The following is a 16855-nucleotide window of genomic DNA, read 5'->3' on the forward strand; positions in this document are numbered from 1 at the left end:
CAAGAAGAACAGGAATCCAAAAATACATAACTATACAAAACCTACAGATACACCAAGAAGCTGTCCAAACAAAGCAAGGAAACACTGCATATTTTAAAAATCAAAAAGGTGTGCCTATCCAATCTGTATACTGAATATATTACTTGAGAAGCTGTACTATATGGTGAAGAATATGCCATCAGAATTGGAGTAAGACTTATAAACAATCTGCTTTATGCAGATGACACAACCTTGCCTTTAGAAGAGGACTTGAAGCACTTACAAAGACTACAGCCTTCAATGTGGATTACACCGCAACATCAAGAAAACATTCTAGAAAGATGGTGTGAAAAGCAATGTATACAAACTTTGTAAGCAAAACAATGTAAAATAAAAAATTTTTAAAAAGAAAACATTCTACTTGGATCCATAATCAACACCCATGAAAACAGCACTCAGGAAATCAAAATATGTGCTGCATTGGGAATATGCTCAAGGTCCCCTCCAAAGTGTTAAGGAGCAAGGATTTAAAGATTAAGATGCACCCCAGCAACAATAACAAAGTTCTACAGAGCAGCAAACAACAAATGCTGGAATGGAAAGGTGGAAAGACTGGAACCCATGGCTGGTGAGAGTGAAAAATGGTGCAAATACAATGGAAGGCAGTATGGCATTTTCTCAAAAATTTGAAACAAATATCATTTGATTCAGAAATTTCACTACTGAAACTAATGAAACTAGAACCATCACTCAAAACAGATGTATGCACATCCATGCTTATTGCTGTGCTATTTGCAATATCAAAGAGATGGAAGCAACCCAAATGCTCATTAACAAACAAATGGATAGAAAAATTAAGGTACATTCACACAATGGAATACTATGCAGCACTGAAAAACAATGAACTCATAAAACATTACACAACATGAGTAACCCTGCAAGAAAATACACTGAGTGAAATATCCCAGCAACAAAAGGACAAATATTGCATAACACCACTGTTATAGCAGGACTGACTTGGGAGTTTGGGGGAGGGAAATAGGAAAAGAGAGGCTAGATAACACTTAACACTGAATTGAGACAAATGAGAGAAACAATGGTTTAAAAGGAATATATAATTAGGCATTATATGTATGACAATAATCCAAAATAAGAGGTGCATTGCAAAGTAAACTTGGGGAGAAGAAGGCAGGGAGAGGGAGGAAATTGTGTAACAATGAATGAATAAATGAAAATCCAATGTTTCTGTAAACTTTCATTAACATAACAAGATATTTTTAAAACACAAAATCCAAAAATTTAGATTTGCCTGATCAAAGCCATGGTATTTTCTATTGCTCTCTATGCATCTGAAAATTGAACAATGAATAAGGGCTTCCAGAAGAATTAAAGCCTTTGAATTATGGTGCTGGAGAAGACTATGACATGTACTGCCAAAAGAAGAAAAAAAAACAACACAAATCTGTCCTGGAGGAGATGCAACCAGGGTGTTTCTTAGAGGCAAGGATGGTGAAACTACATCTCACATACTTTGGGCATGTTATCAAAAGACAGTCCCTGAAAAAAAGGCATCACGCTGAGAAAGGTGAAGATTCAGATAAAAATAGGTAAGACCCTCAATAAGATGGACTGACAAAGTGTTTACAAAAATAGGCTCAGTCATATCAGAGATGAGGATGATGGGACAGGATAGGACAAGGCTTACAAACAAAATTACAAATGCTATTAGCTGGGTCACTATGAGTCCTGGTCAACTCAATGGCACTTAGTAACAGCATTATAATATAAGGTTTCCTAGTATAGTACAAAGGTCCTCTGACAGTAAGAAGCTACAAATTTACCAGTGGCTCCACAGGAGAAAGACAGGCAGTCTCCACCCATACAACTGACTGTTTCTGAAAACCCACTGAAGGGTCAGCTATGTATGAGTCGGTCCCTACTTGATGTTACCTAACAACTACAACAACATCTCTGTTAGCTCTCCATACTCATGTTGCTCATGTTGAGCAAATAGTTTGACTCAACCCCATACGCACAGAGTAGAAAGGCTTCATAGATTCTTCAAGGCTGTGATCTTTTGAAAACAGAATGCCAGGCTTGTCATACAAGGCACTTCTGGTGTGTTCAAATGAGTTGCGTACAAACGTTTGTACATCCATGACCTCCCTATCTCTGCTAGAGTTATAAAAACTGAGGGTCACTACAATCCCAATTGGTGAAGCTCTCTAATAAAGCACATACTGTTTGCAGGATTGTTAAATTGTTTTTGTAGTTGTAGGCTGTTGTTGCTTTTGACTGGATTCTGACTCATGATGAGCCTAAGCCGAGTAGAACACTGCTCTACAGGGTTTTCAAGGCTGTGACCTTACAAGCAAATCACCTGACGCCTCTGGGTGAGTTCAGACTGCCAACAGTTTGGCAGTTTGGCTTAGAGTCATGCTTGTGTCAACAGTTTGCTTTAAAGTAAGTCAACATAAAAAGTCAAAATCAAGTAATGTTTACTTTGTCATCTTTATAGAAGTAGATTGCTATGTCTTAAAGAACCATGGTTTTGAACTGCCAACTTTTCAGTTAACAATGCTTAACTATTGAACCACCAAGACTCCTTACCTTATTCAGTTGGGATATACATATGGTTGGTTTCTAAGGACAAAACTTAGGTCCAGAGAAAAATATCTATTACTTTATTATCAATAATTAGGCTTATTTATTATTTACTTGGCTATTATATAGTAATATATTTAAGTATTAAAAAAATCAAGTATAATGAAAGTCTATATATAACAATAAAAGTTAGAAAAGATAAATTTAAGATACAACTCTAGGGGCTTTAACAGGAAATGCAATTGAGTATAAGGATACATGTCTTATTATTATTGTTGATATATACCATCAAGTTGAGTATATTACTCTTTATTACACACTCTGAATAATGACCATGTATATTATATAAACAACACAATTTATAGTCAGCTGCATGTTTTAGTACAATCTAAGATATGTACAAAATACCTATTTGCTTCTAAAAACTAAAAAATTTGACATATTTCTATTTAAATTAGAGCTCTTTTAAATACTATAATACTGACAGATTTTCTCAGGAGATGCTGGCCTGGCTTTTAAAGAGCTTGTTCCTCTGTCTTCCATCAGAATCTAGGAAGGGGGAAAAGACAAAACTAAAAACAAGAGTTTAACAGTTTTCAAGTATACAAAATAATACCCTCTATGTTCTTATTAAAAATTCAGGGAACTATTTTAAAGTTGTGCCAAATCATTTTATGAAATTCTTCTTTTATATTATTTTAAATGAATGAAGATTATCAACATCAAAATGAAATAAATTAAGTGGGGAAATGAAAGTCTCTTTAGGTGCTGACAAAACCAGATAACCATCTGCAGAAAACTAAAGCAAGATCTATACCTTACACCACCATATACAGAAACCAACTCGATGTAGATTAGGGACCTAGGACAAAAATCTAAAGCTAAAACATTCACCAAAGATAAAATTTAGGGACAAATCAAAATCCCTAATATGGTATAAATCAATTTCAAGTAAAACTAAAAATCTACAACCAGGAGAGGACAAAATAGCTGGGGCTTTCTAAAAATCAAATCCTTGTGTACATCAAAAAACTTCCCCAACAGAGTAATAGGAAAGTCCACTGACTGAAAAAATATTTGGCAATGACATATCTTATAAGGGACTCAACTAAAATGTATAGAATACACTTGTGCATTAGCAGAAAAAAATACAAAGCAACCCAATCACAAAATGGGCAGAAGTGGTTAACAGACGCTTCACCAAAGGTCACATAATCAGCAACACATGCAAAATTGCTCAAAATCACTAGCTACTAGGGAGGTGCAAATCAAAATAAAAGTGAGACATCCAGCAATAAAAGCAAACAAAGTTCAATAAGACAGCCAACAACGAATGCTGGTACAGATGCAGAGAGACTGGAATTCTCATACAATGCTGATGGGAAATCTAAAATGGTACAATCACTGTGAAGGTTGTTTGGTACTTCCTCACAAAGTTGAAAATTAGAAATCCCATGACTCAGCTATCCCACCACTGAGAATATATATAAAAAAAAAAATCAGACCTGTGACACAACCACACATATATGAACACCCATGTTTATCACACAGCATAATTCATAATGTAAAATATACAGAAATAGCTCAAATGGGCATCAGCAGGTAAATAGATAAACTACAGTACATTCACACAATGGAATATTATGCAGCCCTGAAAACAATGAAATACCACAACACAACATGGATGAGTCTGGAAGACATTATGCTGACTGAAATATATCCATTCAAAAAGGATAAATACTGCATAAGACCACTTTAAAAATAACAGGATCTATACTGGGGGAGTAGCGGAGCAGAACAAGAAAAGAATGGATAGGTAATGGACAGCGCATTGGAATAGGCAAAAAAGAAGGATAATCTGAAAGAAACGGACAATTAGAAATTAAGTGTATGACAACAACCTGGCACAGGGCAAGCATTACAAAATAAATTGGAGGTGGGGTAAAAGGAAAATGTGCATTAATGGATGAATGAAAACCAATCTCTTCGTCAAAATGCATTAAATAAAAAAATTTAAAATAAAATTAAATTATAATTAATTTGGTTTAGAAACAGCAAACAAAACAATCAACATGCAGAAAAATTAATCACAAGTAAAAAACATTTTTTCAAATAATGACAATAGATAAAATAGAAAAGGTCAGAGAAACTGAGCCTCTGTTACATCAGTCATACCAGTAGCCAGGAAATTAAAAGAAGAATTACACTGGGAAAGTCTACTGTCAGAGATCTTGCCAAGGTACTGAGAAGCAACAATGTCTGGAGACTAAGGTGTGCCTGATACAGGCCACAGTCTTTACAATCACTTGTTAGGCATCAGAGAGCTGGACAATAACTAGGGGTGAAAGAAAGAGAACTGATGTCTTTGAGCTGTCGTGATGGAGAACAGTATTGACTTTACCATGGACTGCTGTTGTTGTTGTTGTTGTTGTTATGTGCCGTCGAATCGCTTGCGACTCACAGCGACCCTATTTACAACAGCCCTAAACTCTGCTTTATCCTGTGCCAATCTCACTGCCTCTGACACATCCATCCCGATTACCCCAATCACTGAATCAATCCACCTCATAGAGGGTCTTCCCCTCCTGCGCCATCCCTCCACTCTGCCCAGCATGATGTCCCTCTCCAAAGACCTGTCTCTCCTTACAACATGTCCAAAGTATGTCAGGTGAAGCCCCAGAATCCCTGCCTCCAAGGAGTAGCCTGGTTTAACCCTCTCTAGGATGAATCTATTTGTTTTCTTGGCAGTCCATGGTACATTCAGTACTCTTCTCCAGCACCACAGCTCAAAGGCGTCAATTCTCCTTCTATCCTCCCTAGTCATTGTCCAACTCTCTGATGCATAACAAGTGATTGCAAAAGCCATGGCCTGTGTCAGGTGCACCTTAGTCTCCAGAGAGACACCGTTGCTCTTGAGTACTTTAGAGAGGTCCCTGACCGCAGACTTTCCCATCACAATACGTTTTTTGATTTCTTGGCTAGGAGAACAAATAAGTTCATCCTGGAGAGGGTGAAGCCAGGCTGCTTCTTGGAGGCAAGGATTATGAAGCTTTGTCTGACATACTTTGGACACGTTGCAGGGAGGGACTGGTCCTTGGAGAGGGACATCATGTTTGGGAGAGTGGAGGGATGGCACAGGAGAGGAAGCCCCTCGATGAGATGAATTAATTCAGTGACTGGGGTAATGGGGGTAGGTGTGTCAGAGACAATAAGATTAGCACGGGATAGAGTAGGGTTTAGGGCTGTTGTACATAGGATCACTATGAGTCCCAGGTGATTTTACAGCACATAATAACAATAACAACAAATAAATTTCATTATTTTCATAGTTTGTGGTGTTTGGTTTTGTTTTAGAAAAGCTCTTTAAGATACAATTTTCACTAGGAACATGATTGAGACTTTGGTTTTTATCATAAATTGGTTCTGACTTGACAGCGAGAGCCTGAGGGGTTTTTTCCTCATTTATTTGATAACTTATTTTCATTTCCTTCCTTTTTATTTTAACTCAGACTGTTTCTTAAGTAGCTTTGGTTGCATATTTTGTTATGGGCTGATCTTCTATGTAAAAGGTTGGAAGTTCCAATCTACCAGTTGATCCCAGGAGAATGATAAAGCCATCTGCTACCATAAAGATTTATTACCTTGGAAACCCAGTGGAGCATTATCATCTGTAGGAATGGACACAATGGTAGTAGATTTTGTTTTGGATTTCTTAATTACCAGCAAATTAAAGGCAGTTAAGGATAACTTTTAGCACCAGCAGTCAGGAAATCAAAAGACAAATTGTACAGAAGTTCGTTGTCAGGGACCTTTCCAAAGTGCTGAAGAGTAATTATATCAATCCAGAAACTAAGGTGCAGCTGATCCAGGCCATAATACTTGTAATTACTTGCTATATATCAGAGATCTGTAAATGACTAAGGATAACAGAAGATCACTGACTTTTAGTTATGGTGCTGGAGAAGAAAATTGAACTATGGATTGCCAGGAGAATAGGTCTGTCTTAGAGAAGTTGAAACCAGGCTATTCCTTGGAGACAAGAATTTTGAGGCTCCATGTCATATACTTTGGGTATGCTGCCAGGAGTTACCAATCCTTGAAGAAGAATATCATGCTTGGATGGATGGAGAGACAGTGCAGGTGGGTTTTTATATTTTTTCTTTTTGTTAATTTCTAGGTTTATGGCATTGTGTTTTCAGAATATATTTTGTGTTATTTCAATGTTTTAAATTTGCTGAGGTTTGCTTTGTCTCCCAATATATAATCAATCCTGGAAAATGTACCATGTGCACTTGAGAAGAAAGTAAACTGACTTTTAGTTGGATAAAGAACCCTTAATACATCTACGAGTTCAAGTAGGCTACTTGATCACTCTTGGCACCAGCAGTTTTTTGTTTTGTTTTCCTGAATCTTTGTTGAGTTTCTTTCAAGTTGATCTGTCATTTGTTGAAAGTGGTGTGTTAAAGTCTCCTATTACTATTTTGATGCTGCTATTCCTTTCTTCCACTCTATTAACTGTTATTTTATGAATTTTGCAAGTTTCTCATTTGGTGCATAGATGTTAACCAGGGTTATGTCTTTGTGACATATTTTGCTTTTGATCATTATCTCTTATGGTGGTTTTCATACTGATGTTTATTTTATCAGAGATTAGTGTTGCCACTTTTTAAAAGATATCATTTGCTTGGTATACTTTTTTCCCACCCTTTGATTTTTAGTCTATTTTTCTCCTACTGGAAAGTCAGCTATGGCTTGGTTTTGACTCAATGGTATGCAGCTCAACAACACGTATCTTGAAGATAAGAGAGAAAAACAGTGTGTATAATTGCAAATATGGTTAGAGAGAACAAGAGTTAGTGAATCTGTAGTAGTCATTTGGGATAAGACTGTTGTACCCATTAGGAATAAGGTTAATAATGAACTCACCACAGTTCCCAGACTATTGTAATAATAATACAGCTATTATAAGCAGGGATTGCATTATGATATGGCAAATGTATACAGCTGTGTCAATATTTTAGAATGTTTGACTATGTCCACCTATGGCAAATTTATACTTAAACCATTTTTACCTTGGAAGAAATTTTAAAGAACTTACAGAAATTTATTTGGCTTATTCACATAAAGAAAACTGCAATTTCTGAAAAGGTATTCACTTGCATTTCTAGATATAAGCCATAGTTTACTGGGAGTGAGGAAAATATAAGCAAAGTAAGAAAGTCAGCACGAAAATAATTCTTAAATTTTTAAAATAATGTTAAGTAAAAAAAAATACTTGCAGTGTTAGCTTAAAAGTTGTCTTTTCTAGCCAACTCTTTTCATTATAGACTCTTGGTCTTAAATTCACCACCAACAGTTGTGGGACTAGGATGAGAGAGAGGGAAACGGAGAGGGGGAAGGAGAAGGGAGAAGGGAGGGGGAGGGGAGGGGAGAAGGAAGAAAGAGGAAGGTGAAGAGAAGGGGAGGTGAGAGGGAGAGCGTTTCTCACACTGAACAGTAAGATTTGAGGGAGACTGGCGCAAGATCTTGGTGAGAGTGAGATCAGAGTGAGACTGTAGTGAGACTGAGGCCCTGGTGATGATGGCAGAGAGACTGTGGCATTGCTGTGGAGAAAAGGTGGCAAGGTGAAGCTAGAAGGGCCTGAGGTAAAGGCCATAGTTAAAGGTTTTGCTGTTCTTGCTGGATTATGGAGGGGTTGGGGAGGAGAAGATGAGTGCTGAACTGAAACCAGAGCCTAGAATAATTGAGGAATTATGCCTTCAGACTTCTTGGACTTGCATTGAGTGCTATTCTTTGCTTCCCCATTCTCCAACTTAACTTCCCTAATAAATCCCAGTCTCAGTACCACAAGTGTGAGTAAAGTTTATGAGTCAACAACAAATGTCAAATGCAGGAATTGGTGAAAATACATGCAGGACCATGGGGGGTTGTGTCTGACCTAGCAACTCTCTATTTTCTGTTATGGATATTATTGATGAGGACATTTCCCCTTTATGAAGTGGCAGAAGTCAGACTTAGCCACCCTCACATTGCTCCTTTCACAATACTGTATTTATATAGTATTGTAGTTTACAGTATATAGTGGTTTATATAGTGTAAACATTATAACAACAAAAAAAACAAAAACAAGGTTTACACAAAAATAATTGCATGGTTACCAGGGTTGGGAAACCAGAGGGAAGAAGAAAAAAAACAAGTAAACAGACATATACTAAGGTAGATGAAGGGAAGAGTAACATATAATTAGATGATGACCATCACAATAGAACCAAAGAAAGAGAATACACAAGAAGACAACGGTAATGGAAATCAGAAGTGGAGAAAAGTGCAATCACTTGTAGGAATTATCATTTATGTTGTAAAACAAAAGGTGTATGAATGGGTAAGTGAAAAAATTAATTTCCTTTATAAAATTCCACTCAAATCACAATCAAGAAAAAAAGATGTCCAGGAAACCATAGGAAGCAGTTCTACTCTGTCACAAGATGTTTCTAGGAGTCAAAAATCAATTCAATGTATGACATGAATTGCCAAATAATAAACATATGACTTGGAAGAGTTGCAGCCATAGTGCTCCTTGGAGGCAAAGATGACAAAGCTTTGTCTTTCATACTCTGGATTCATAACTTGTTATTGTTATGTGCCATGGAGTTAGAACCAACCCACAGCTGACCATGCAGTGGGTTTTCAGAGGCAGTTAATCACATGGGAGGAGATTGTTCATACTTTTCCCAAAGAGTAGCTGGAGGCCTTGAACAATGTGCCTTCAGGATTGCAATGCAGTTTCTTGCCACTAGGCTATAAGCTTTCTTAGGACATGTAATTAGGTGAGATTATTCCCTGGAAAGGGACATAATGCTTGGTAAGATGGAGGGTCAGCTAAGTGGAGGATGACCTCCAACAAGATGGACAGACACTGAGACTTCAGCAATGGGCTCCAGTGTCTCAGGGATGATGAGAACGGTACAGGATAGGTTTGAGGTTGGCTGTTTTAAGGCCACTATGAGTTGTAAGCAACTTGATGGCACCTAACAACAACACAATCATGTAATTACAAAGGTTAATGAATGTGCTTTACCTCTCCATATCCAGTTTCCCATGGTTGCTGGAAATGCAATTCTCCCAAAGACGTTTTATTCCTAAAGATTATAAGAGAGTTGACATTTATTTTTTTCCCCTGACAACTGCTGTTCTAATTTGTCTTTCTCAAAATTCAGTGCACCTCAAAATTATAGTGATATATATTTAAAAATAAAGATGAGAAACTTTATCTCAAGGAATCTATTTGTTATGTGTGGATCAAACTCAGTTTTCTACATTTTCATATCACCTCCATAAGTGATTTGTATCTGCAGTCAAGTTTGGGAACCATACTTTACATCCCTTTCATAAAATACATACTAGAACTTAATGCCTAGCATTCAGTTTTTCAGTCATAATATTGCTGGATCTGTGGAAATTTCACAAGAACATATTTTCTTAATTTTATTAAACAAACCTAGGTTTTAAATAACTTGTGTCAAATAATTGAAAACAGCATCTATACATATATTGTTTTTATTTTTAAAATATCATCACTAGGAATTAGTTCAAAAATCTATGATTTTCAAATAATAAGATTTGGCTAAATAAAATGTTAACTTGAATGTTTACAATCTTCTAAAACTACTAGTAAAATAGTTATCTGTGATCTGCAAATCACTATATTAAAAAGTCAGTGAGCAGCCCAAAACTCTTAATAATTTTTTAAATGAGCCCACAGAGATATTAAAAATAATCTTCAATTAGAACATTTTGTATACCAGCATCCATAAGAGAAAGCAAAATCTGCTAGATCCCAATTTATTTTAAAGACAAACAACAATAAAATGTACCAATAGTGGGATGGGAGACTTGGTAATTGTGAACATAGGGAAAGCACGTAATCTCTGATAGGAAGATGCAGCAATGAAGAGACTATTTTCTTCCTAGAACATAAGCTGTTCCTTGAAGTGTCAATAAACTTGCTTATGTCATTAAAATTTGAATTCTATAGCTCTTCTTAGTCTTATTCTATGCTAGTCAAACAACCATCTCATGGAAGTTTCTCAAAGTTTAAAAAAACCTCATATTACTCCAGTAAGCATTTCTATACATGCTGTCCTCTTATTACTAGCCATAAACCAATAAACTGACATTCTTATGGGAATAGAAGTGTCTTGAACACATCAGTTTCCACAAATCAATCAATTTAAAGTTCACATAAGATGGCATTTCTGGGCTGGAAAATATGTGCTATACTTTAAACAAAGATGGTATCACCAAGATTCTGACAAATGATAAAACTTCACTGAGGGTAGGCTGCACTTTTCTAGTCATATGCACACTTCAATTTGCATCAATTCAATCTGTATTATATGACTAATGATTTGCATTTCCAAGATTTAACAAAATACTTACATAATATTCTCCTGAATTTTTTCCTGTGGTATTTTCTTTTGGTAATTATTTTCAAATTTTCCTTTAAAAAAAAAAGTATTGACTCAACTCAAAATTTAGCAATGTCTATTCCCATTTTTATTTTTAACCTTATTCACATAATATAGATAGGAAAAAAGTCATTGACACCAGGTCATATTGTTGTTGTTGCTGTTATGTGCCGTCGAGTCGCTTGCAACTCATAGCGACCCTATGTACAACAGCTCTAAACTCCGCTCTGTTCTGTGCCAATCTCATTGCCTCCGACACACTCATCCTGATGGCCCCAGTCCCCGAATTAATCCATCTCCCAGAAGGCCTTCCCCTCCTGCACCTGCCCTCCACCCTTCCGCATGATGTCCCTCTCCAAGGACTGGTCTCTCCTTACAACATGACCAAAGTATGTCAGACGAAGCCTCAGAATCCTTGCCTCCAAGGAGCAGCCCAGTTTAACCCTCTCTAGTATTAATCTGTTTGTTCTCTTAGCAGTCCATGGCTCCTTCAGCACTCTTCTCCAACACCAAAACTAAAAAAAAACTATTATATTTTAGGGCATTATTTTTATCGTAGGAGTATGCAATGAGGGTTGCAGAGTGGATTATATTTGGGGGTAGGGGGTGGGGTTTGGGGAGGTGCGGGGGGATTGTGTACCAATGAGGGAGTTTTTCTTTTGCTTTTCAAGGAGAGGAGCAAATCGGGGGAGGGTTTTGTGTGGGGAGAAGGGTGCAACAATGAATGAATAGAATCCCAAAATCTCTGTAGATGTTCATTGAAATGAAAAACATACAACCTAAATTTAAAAAAAGAAAAGCATCATTTCTCCTTCTATCCTCCTTGGACATTGTCCAGCTCTCTGATGCATACAAGTGATTGCAAGACCATGGCCTGTACCAGATGCACCTTTGTTTCCAAGGACACACTGTTGCTCTTGAGTACTTTAGAGAGGTCCCTAACAGCAGACTTTCCCACCGCAATACGTCTTTTAATTTCCTGGCTGCTGGTGCCAAGAGTGTTCATTGGGGAGCCAAGCAAACTAAAGCTATGAACAATCTCAATCTTCACCATCCATCCTGATGCTGCCAATCGGTCCAGTGGTGAAAATCTTTGTCTTCTTGACATTGAGTCTCAATCCATATTGAAAGCTGCAGTCCCTGACCCTCAGCGGCAAGTGCTTCAGGTCCTCCTCAGTTTCAGCAAGCAGGGTTATGTCATCTGCATAACACAGATTGTTTATGGATCTTCCACCAATCCAGATGCCACATTTCTCCTCATAGAGCCCAGCCTTCCGGATGATCTGTTCTGCATACAGGTTGAAAAGTTATGGAGACAGGACACATCCCTGGGGTACACCCTTCCCAATTTTGAACCATGCAGTGTTACTCTGCTCTGTTCTGACAACTGCCTCTTTGTTCAAGAATAAGTTTCACATTAGCATGATCAAGTGTTCTGGAATTCCCATTCTTCTCAGAGTCAGCCACAGTTTGTTATGATCCACACAGTCAAACGCCTTTGCATAATCAATGAAGCACAGATAGACCTTCCTCTGGTACTCCCTGCTTTCAGCCAATATCCATCTAACATTAGCTACAATATCCCTAGTACCACGACCCCTTCTAAACCCACCATTCTCTTTAATGTCATATTTTTTGAAATACATATCTATAAAACAATATTGCTGTCAAGTCAGAACGAACTCAGAGCTGAAAACCAGCAGGTTTTCAGAGGCAGTAAATCACACAAGACACTGTCCATTCTTCTCTCTCTAAGTAGCTGGGGGATTTAAATCACGTGCCTTTGGGATTTCAGTGCTGCTTCTTACCACAAGGTCACCAGAACTTATGTATATGTAGACAGATCATGGCTGAAAGCATAGCAGACAAGACAATGTCTTTCTGTGTTTCACTGACTATGCAAAGGCATCTGATTGTGTAGACCATAACAAACAGTGGTTAACTCTGAGAAGAATGGGAATCCCAAAACACTTCATTGTGCTAATGTGAAACCTTTACTTGGACCAGGAGGCATGAGAAGAATGGTAATCCCAAAGTACTTGATTATGCTAATGTGAAACCTATACTTGGACCAGGAGGCAGTCAGTCATCAGAAGAGAGTAAGGAGACACTGCATGGTTCAAAATTGGGAAGGGTCTATGTCAAGGATGTGTCCTATCGCCATACATTTTCCATATATATGCAGAGCAGATTATTTAGGAGTCTATGAGGAGAAATGTGGGGTCAGGATTAGAGCAAGACTCATCAACAATCTGCATTATGCAGATAACACAACCCTGCTTGCTGAAAATGATGAGAACCTGAAGTGCCTGCTGCAGAAGGTCTAGGACTACAGCCTTCAATATGGATTGAAGTTCAGTATCAAGAAAACAAACATTCTCACCACTGGGCCGACCGGCAGCATCATGATGAATGGTGAGGAGACTGAGATTATAAACAGCTTTAATTGGCTTGACTACACAATCAACATCTTAGCACCATCAGCCAGGAAATTAAAAGGCATACTGCATTGGGAAAGTCTGCTGTCAGAGATCTCTCCAAAGTTCTGAAGAGCAGCAATGTCACTCTGGAGACTAAGGTGTGCCTGATATAGGCCATGGTCTTTGCATATAACTTGCTATGCATCACAAAGCTGGACAATGACTAGGGATGATAGAAGGAGAACTGATGCCTTTGAGTTGTGGTGCTGGACAAGAGTATTGACCATGGACTGCTAAGAAAACAAACAGGTTTGTCCTGGAGAGGGTGAAGCCAGGCTGTTCCTTGGAGGCAAGGATTCTGAGGCTTCATCTGAAAAACTCTGGACATGTTGCAAGAAGGGACCAATCCTTGGAAAGGGATGTCATGCTTGGGAGGGTGGAGGGACAGCTTAAGAGAGGAAGACCCTCGATGAGATGGATTGATTCAGTGATAGGGTAATGGGGGTAGGCATTTCAGAGACAATAAGATTGGCACAGGACAGAGCAGAGTTTAGGGCTGTTGTACATAGGGTCTCTAATGAGTCCCAGGTGACTCAATAGCACATAATAACAACAACAACAACCGGTATGTATGTATACATAAATGAGAGGGAAAGATTACCATATTTTCTCATTTTAAATGCTCATGTAACTAATGCACACAAAAACAGGAGATTAGTGGGTGAGAGGGTTTTGTAGTTTGCTAAAAATAAAACAAAACAAAGAACACTTATTTGTGTAAAAATAAGGTACTACATTTCCTGAATATGACACCAACCTGTTTTTTCCGAGCTTGCTGGGTAACAATGCTTCTTAAAAGATGCATTAATATTCTTTCTTTCATTATTGTTGTATTCTTTCTGATAGTTCTTGTTTGCCTGACTCTTTTCAGGATAACTTCTTTTATTAAAAGCAGAATTACTGGAAGTCAACTTGGGAATTGTAAAAATACTCTTAACGCATCTATCTGTGGAATCCTTTTTACTAGAACTAGTAAATACACAAATATTCCCCACGCTGTCACAGTCATACTTATCAATGTTTTCCTTTATTCCCTGTTGGTCTAAGTTTAATATATTTATCATATTTTGACTAATGAAAGAGTCACAATTCTCTGACAGAATGTGGGAGTTTGGCTGGTTCACATCTTCAATGGAATTTAAAACTTCTTTATTATTTTCTCCCCAAAAAGGTTGCATTGTTTGTTTTTCAGTAATCAAGTCTGTCTCTCCTCTTTCATTCAAGTGTCCATGATCTTCACTCATAATTATGGCAGATCTTTCAGTAAGAAAATTTTCATTTCCTGGACTTTGTGATAAATAAGAATATAATTTAGCAAGAAAATAATAAATTTTTTTCACTTAGAAACACTTTAAAGTTAAAATTTTAGAGAATATGTTGAGTAGTTACCAACATGTATCAAGGTAATGCCTTTATTTTTATAACCATAATGTAAATTACATTAGTTTTAGTAGAAATTTGTCTAATGTCTTCTTTTAGGGTCTTAGTATAAAAATAATATATACTCCATTTAGTATTTCAACATAAAATACATCTGTACAGTTTAATATTATTATACTAACAAAATAACCAATTTACAATATATCTTCTGCAATAACATCTAGTGAATAAACTAAACAACCACTGTATGTCACTGCTGCTCCATTCACCAGAGGAAGGTATTTTGAAGATTGTATAAAAAAATGATCTCCAGTTTTAAACATCTAATCAAATGACCATAAAAATATTATAGCACATATTTTCCAACATAATGAGAATATGAAAATAACTCTAAAACTTCCAAGGAAGAACAACATAGACAGAAAGGTATATTTAAGTAATAAAGCCAAGAAAGAAATAAGGTGAATCAAATGAAAAGGTTTAACTAGTTACTTTAGCAGCTTTCTTATTGTGGAAATGCTAATTCTAGATAAAGTGCAATTCATGAACAAGAATCAAAGATAGGTAATAAATAGACATCAGAATGTTCTTGATTTTGCCAGTGAGGCCTTACACATTTATTTGCATTATCTGAATTGCTTCAGAGATTGGAGGGATCAAAGATATTTAGAATAAAATATATAGACTGCCAAAATTCCAAGTACACAAATTAATTTTTTCTAATATATTTATAAAATAATGAACAAGTACTAGTATTCTTACCTCTATATTATGTGCTGGGGGAACAGAGAGCTAAAAGACAATCCCTGTGACCTTGACACTAGGTACTATATTAAGAAGAGAGATTAATTGTTTTGCCAATGAATATCAACTGATCATGACCCAGTGTTTTCTCTCAATAAGAGGCCTCTTGGTATTTTTCTTTCCTATCCTCCATCCCCTAAACTCATAGTTAAACAATAGAGATGAAAATACTATGGAAGTGTAACTTTTCTTTTAAATTTGTGTACATTTAGTTTCTGTTTTTGCCATAATTTAGAAATGGGAGGGGGTTTTTTGAGGGGTGGTTGTGCAGCACAAGTAGCATGATCTAAAGGGAGCTGCACTGCTTAACCCAAAAGCAGTGCCTCAGGCAGTTCAAATCCACCAGCATCTCCATAGAAGAAAGGCAAAACAATTTTCTCCTGTTTGGTTTAAAGTCCCCAAAACCCTAAGGTTAAGTTGAGTCAGTTCAAACTTGACGGAAATGAGTTTGAGTACTTACGTAATAGTCCCCCCCCTTCTCATTCTCTTCTCTTCTCTATTACCTTTCCAATATTGATTATTTCTGTGATTAAACTATTTCTTGGTTTTTTAATATAGTGGTCTTATGCCATAAGTGGTATACCACTTATAACATAAGTGAGCTCTTGGTGGGAAGAAGTTGTGCTGCCAATACAAACATAAGGGTTAGAATCCACTAGTTGCTTCATGAGAGAAAGATGGACAATTTCTTCTTCTGTAATTACAGCCTTTAAAAAACTTCTGGAAGGTCAGGTATGAGTCACTTTCAACTCCATGGGGCATAACAAGAACCATCAAGATTCATCTGTGACTGACTTATGTCCTCTGCATAATTTGTTCTAATTTCATTCATGTTGTGCAGTATTTTATTACTTCTTGATAGTTTTTGTAAAAATGTAGGCATAATTATTATATTCTGTGAATATATTAGTTTCTTTAGCCATTCATACACCTATGAGCTCTTGGTTATTACTAAATGCTTGGCTCCATGGTCAACACTCTTGGCACCAGTAGCCAGGAAATCAAAACATATTGCGATGGGAAAGTCGGCTGTTAAGGACCTCTCCAGGGTAGAGCAATGGTGTCACTCTGGAGACTAAGGTGCATCTGATACAGGCTATGGTCTTTGCAATCACTTGTTATGCATCAGAGAGTTGGACA

General features: G+C 37.0%; 1 protein-coding gene across 1 annotated transcript in view; it reads right to left on the reverse strand.

Moving 5' to 3' along the window:
- Positions 1-16855, reverse strand: part of LOC102860786 (chromosome unknown open reading frame, human C12orf40) — a 58827-nt gene that overhangs the window by 10343 nt on the left and 31629 nt on the right. Inside the window, exons 6-9 of the mRNA XM_006888235.1 lie at positions 14289-14818; positions 11023-11083; positions 9662-9722; positions 3069-3132 (exon numbers count right to left, since the gene is read on the reverse strand). Coding sequence (XP_006888297.1) covers positions 3069-3132; positions 9662-9722; positions 11023-11083; positions 14289-14818 — 716 coding nt within the window. The remainder of the gene's footprint in view (positions 1-3068; positions 3133-9661; positions 9723-11022; positions 11084-14288; positions 14819-16855) is intronic.

The sequence above is a fragment of the Elephantulus edwardii genome, unplaced genomic scaffold, assembly GCF_000299155.1.
Source record: "Elephantulus edwardii isolate Elephantulus edwardi_28Jun2011 unplaced genomic scaffold, EleEdw1.0 scaffold00065, whole genome shotgun sequence".
Classification (NCBI taxonomy): domain Eukaryota; kingdom Metazoa; phylum Chordata; class Mammalia; order Macroscelidea; family Macroscelididae; genus Elephantulus; species Elephantulus edwardii.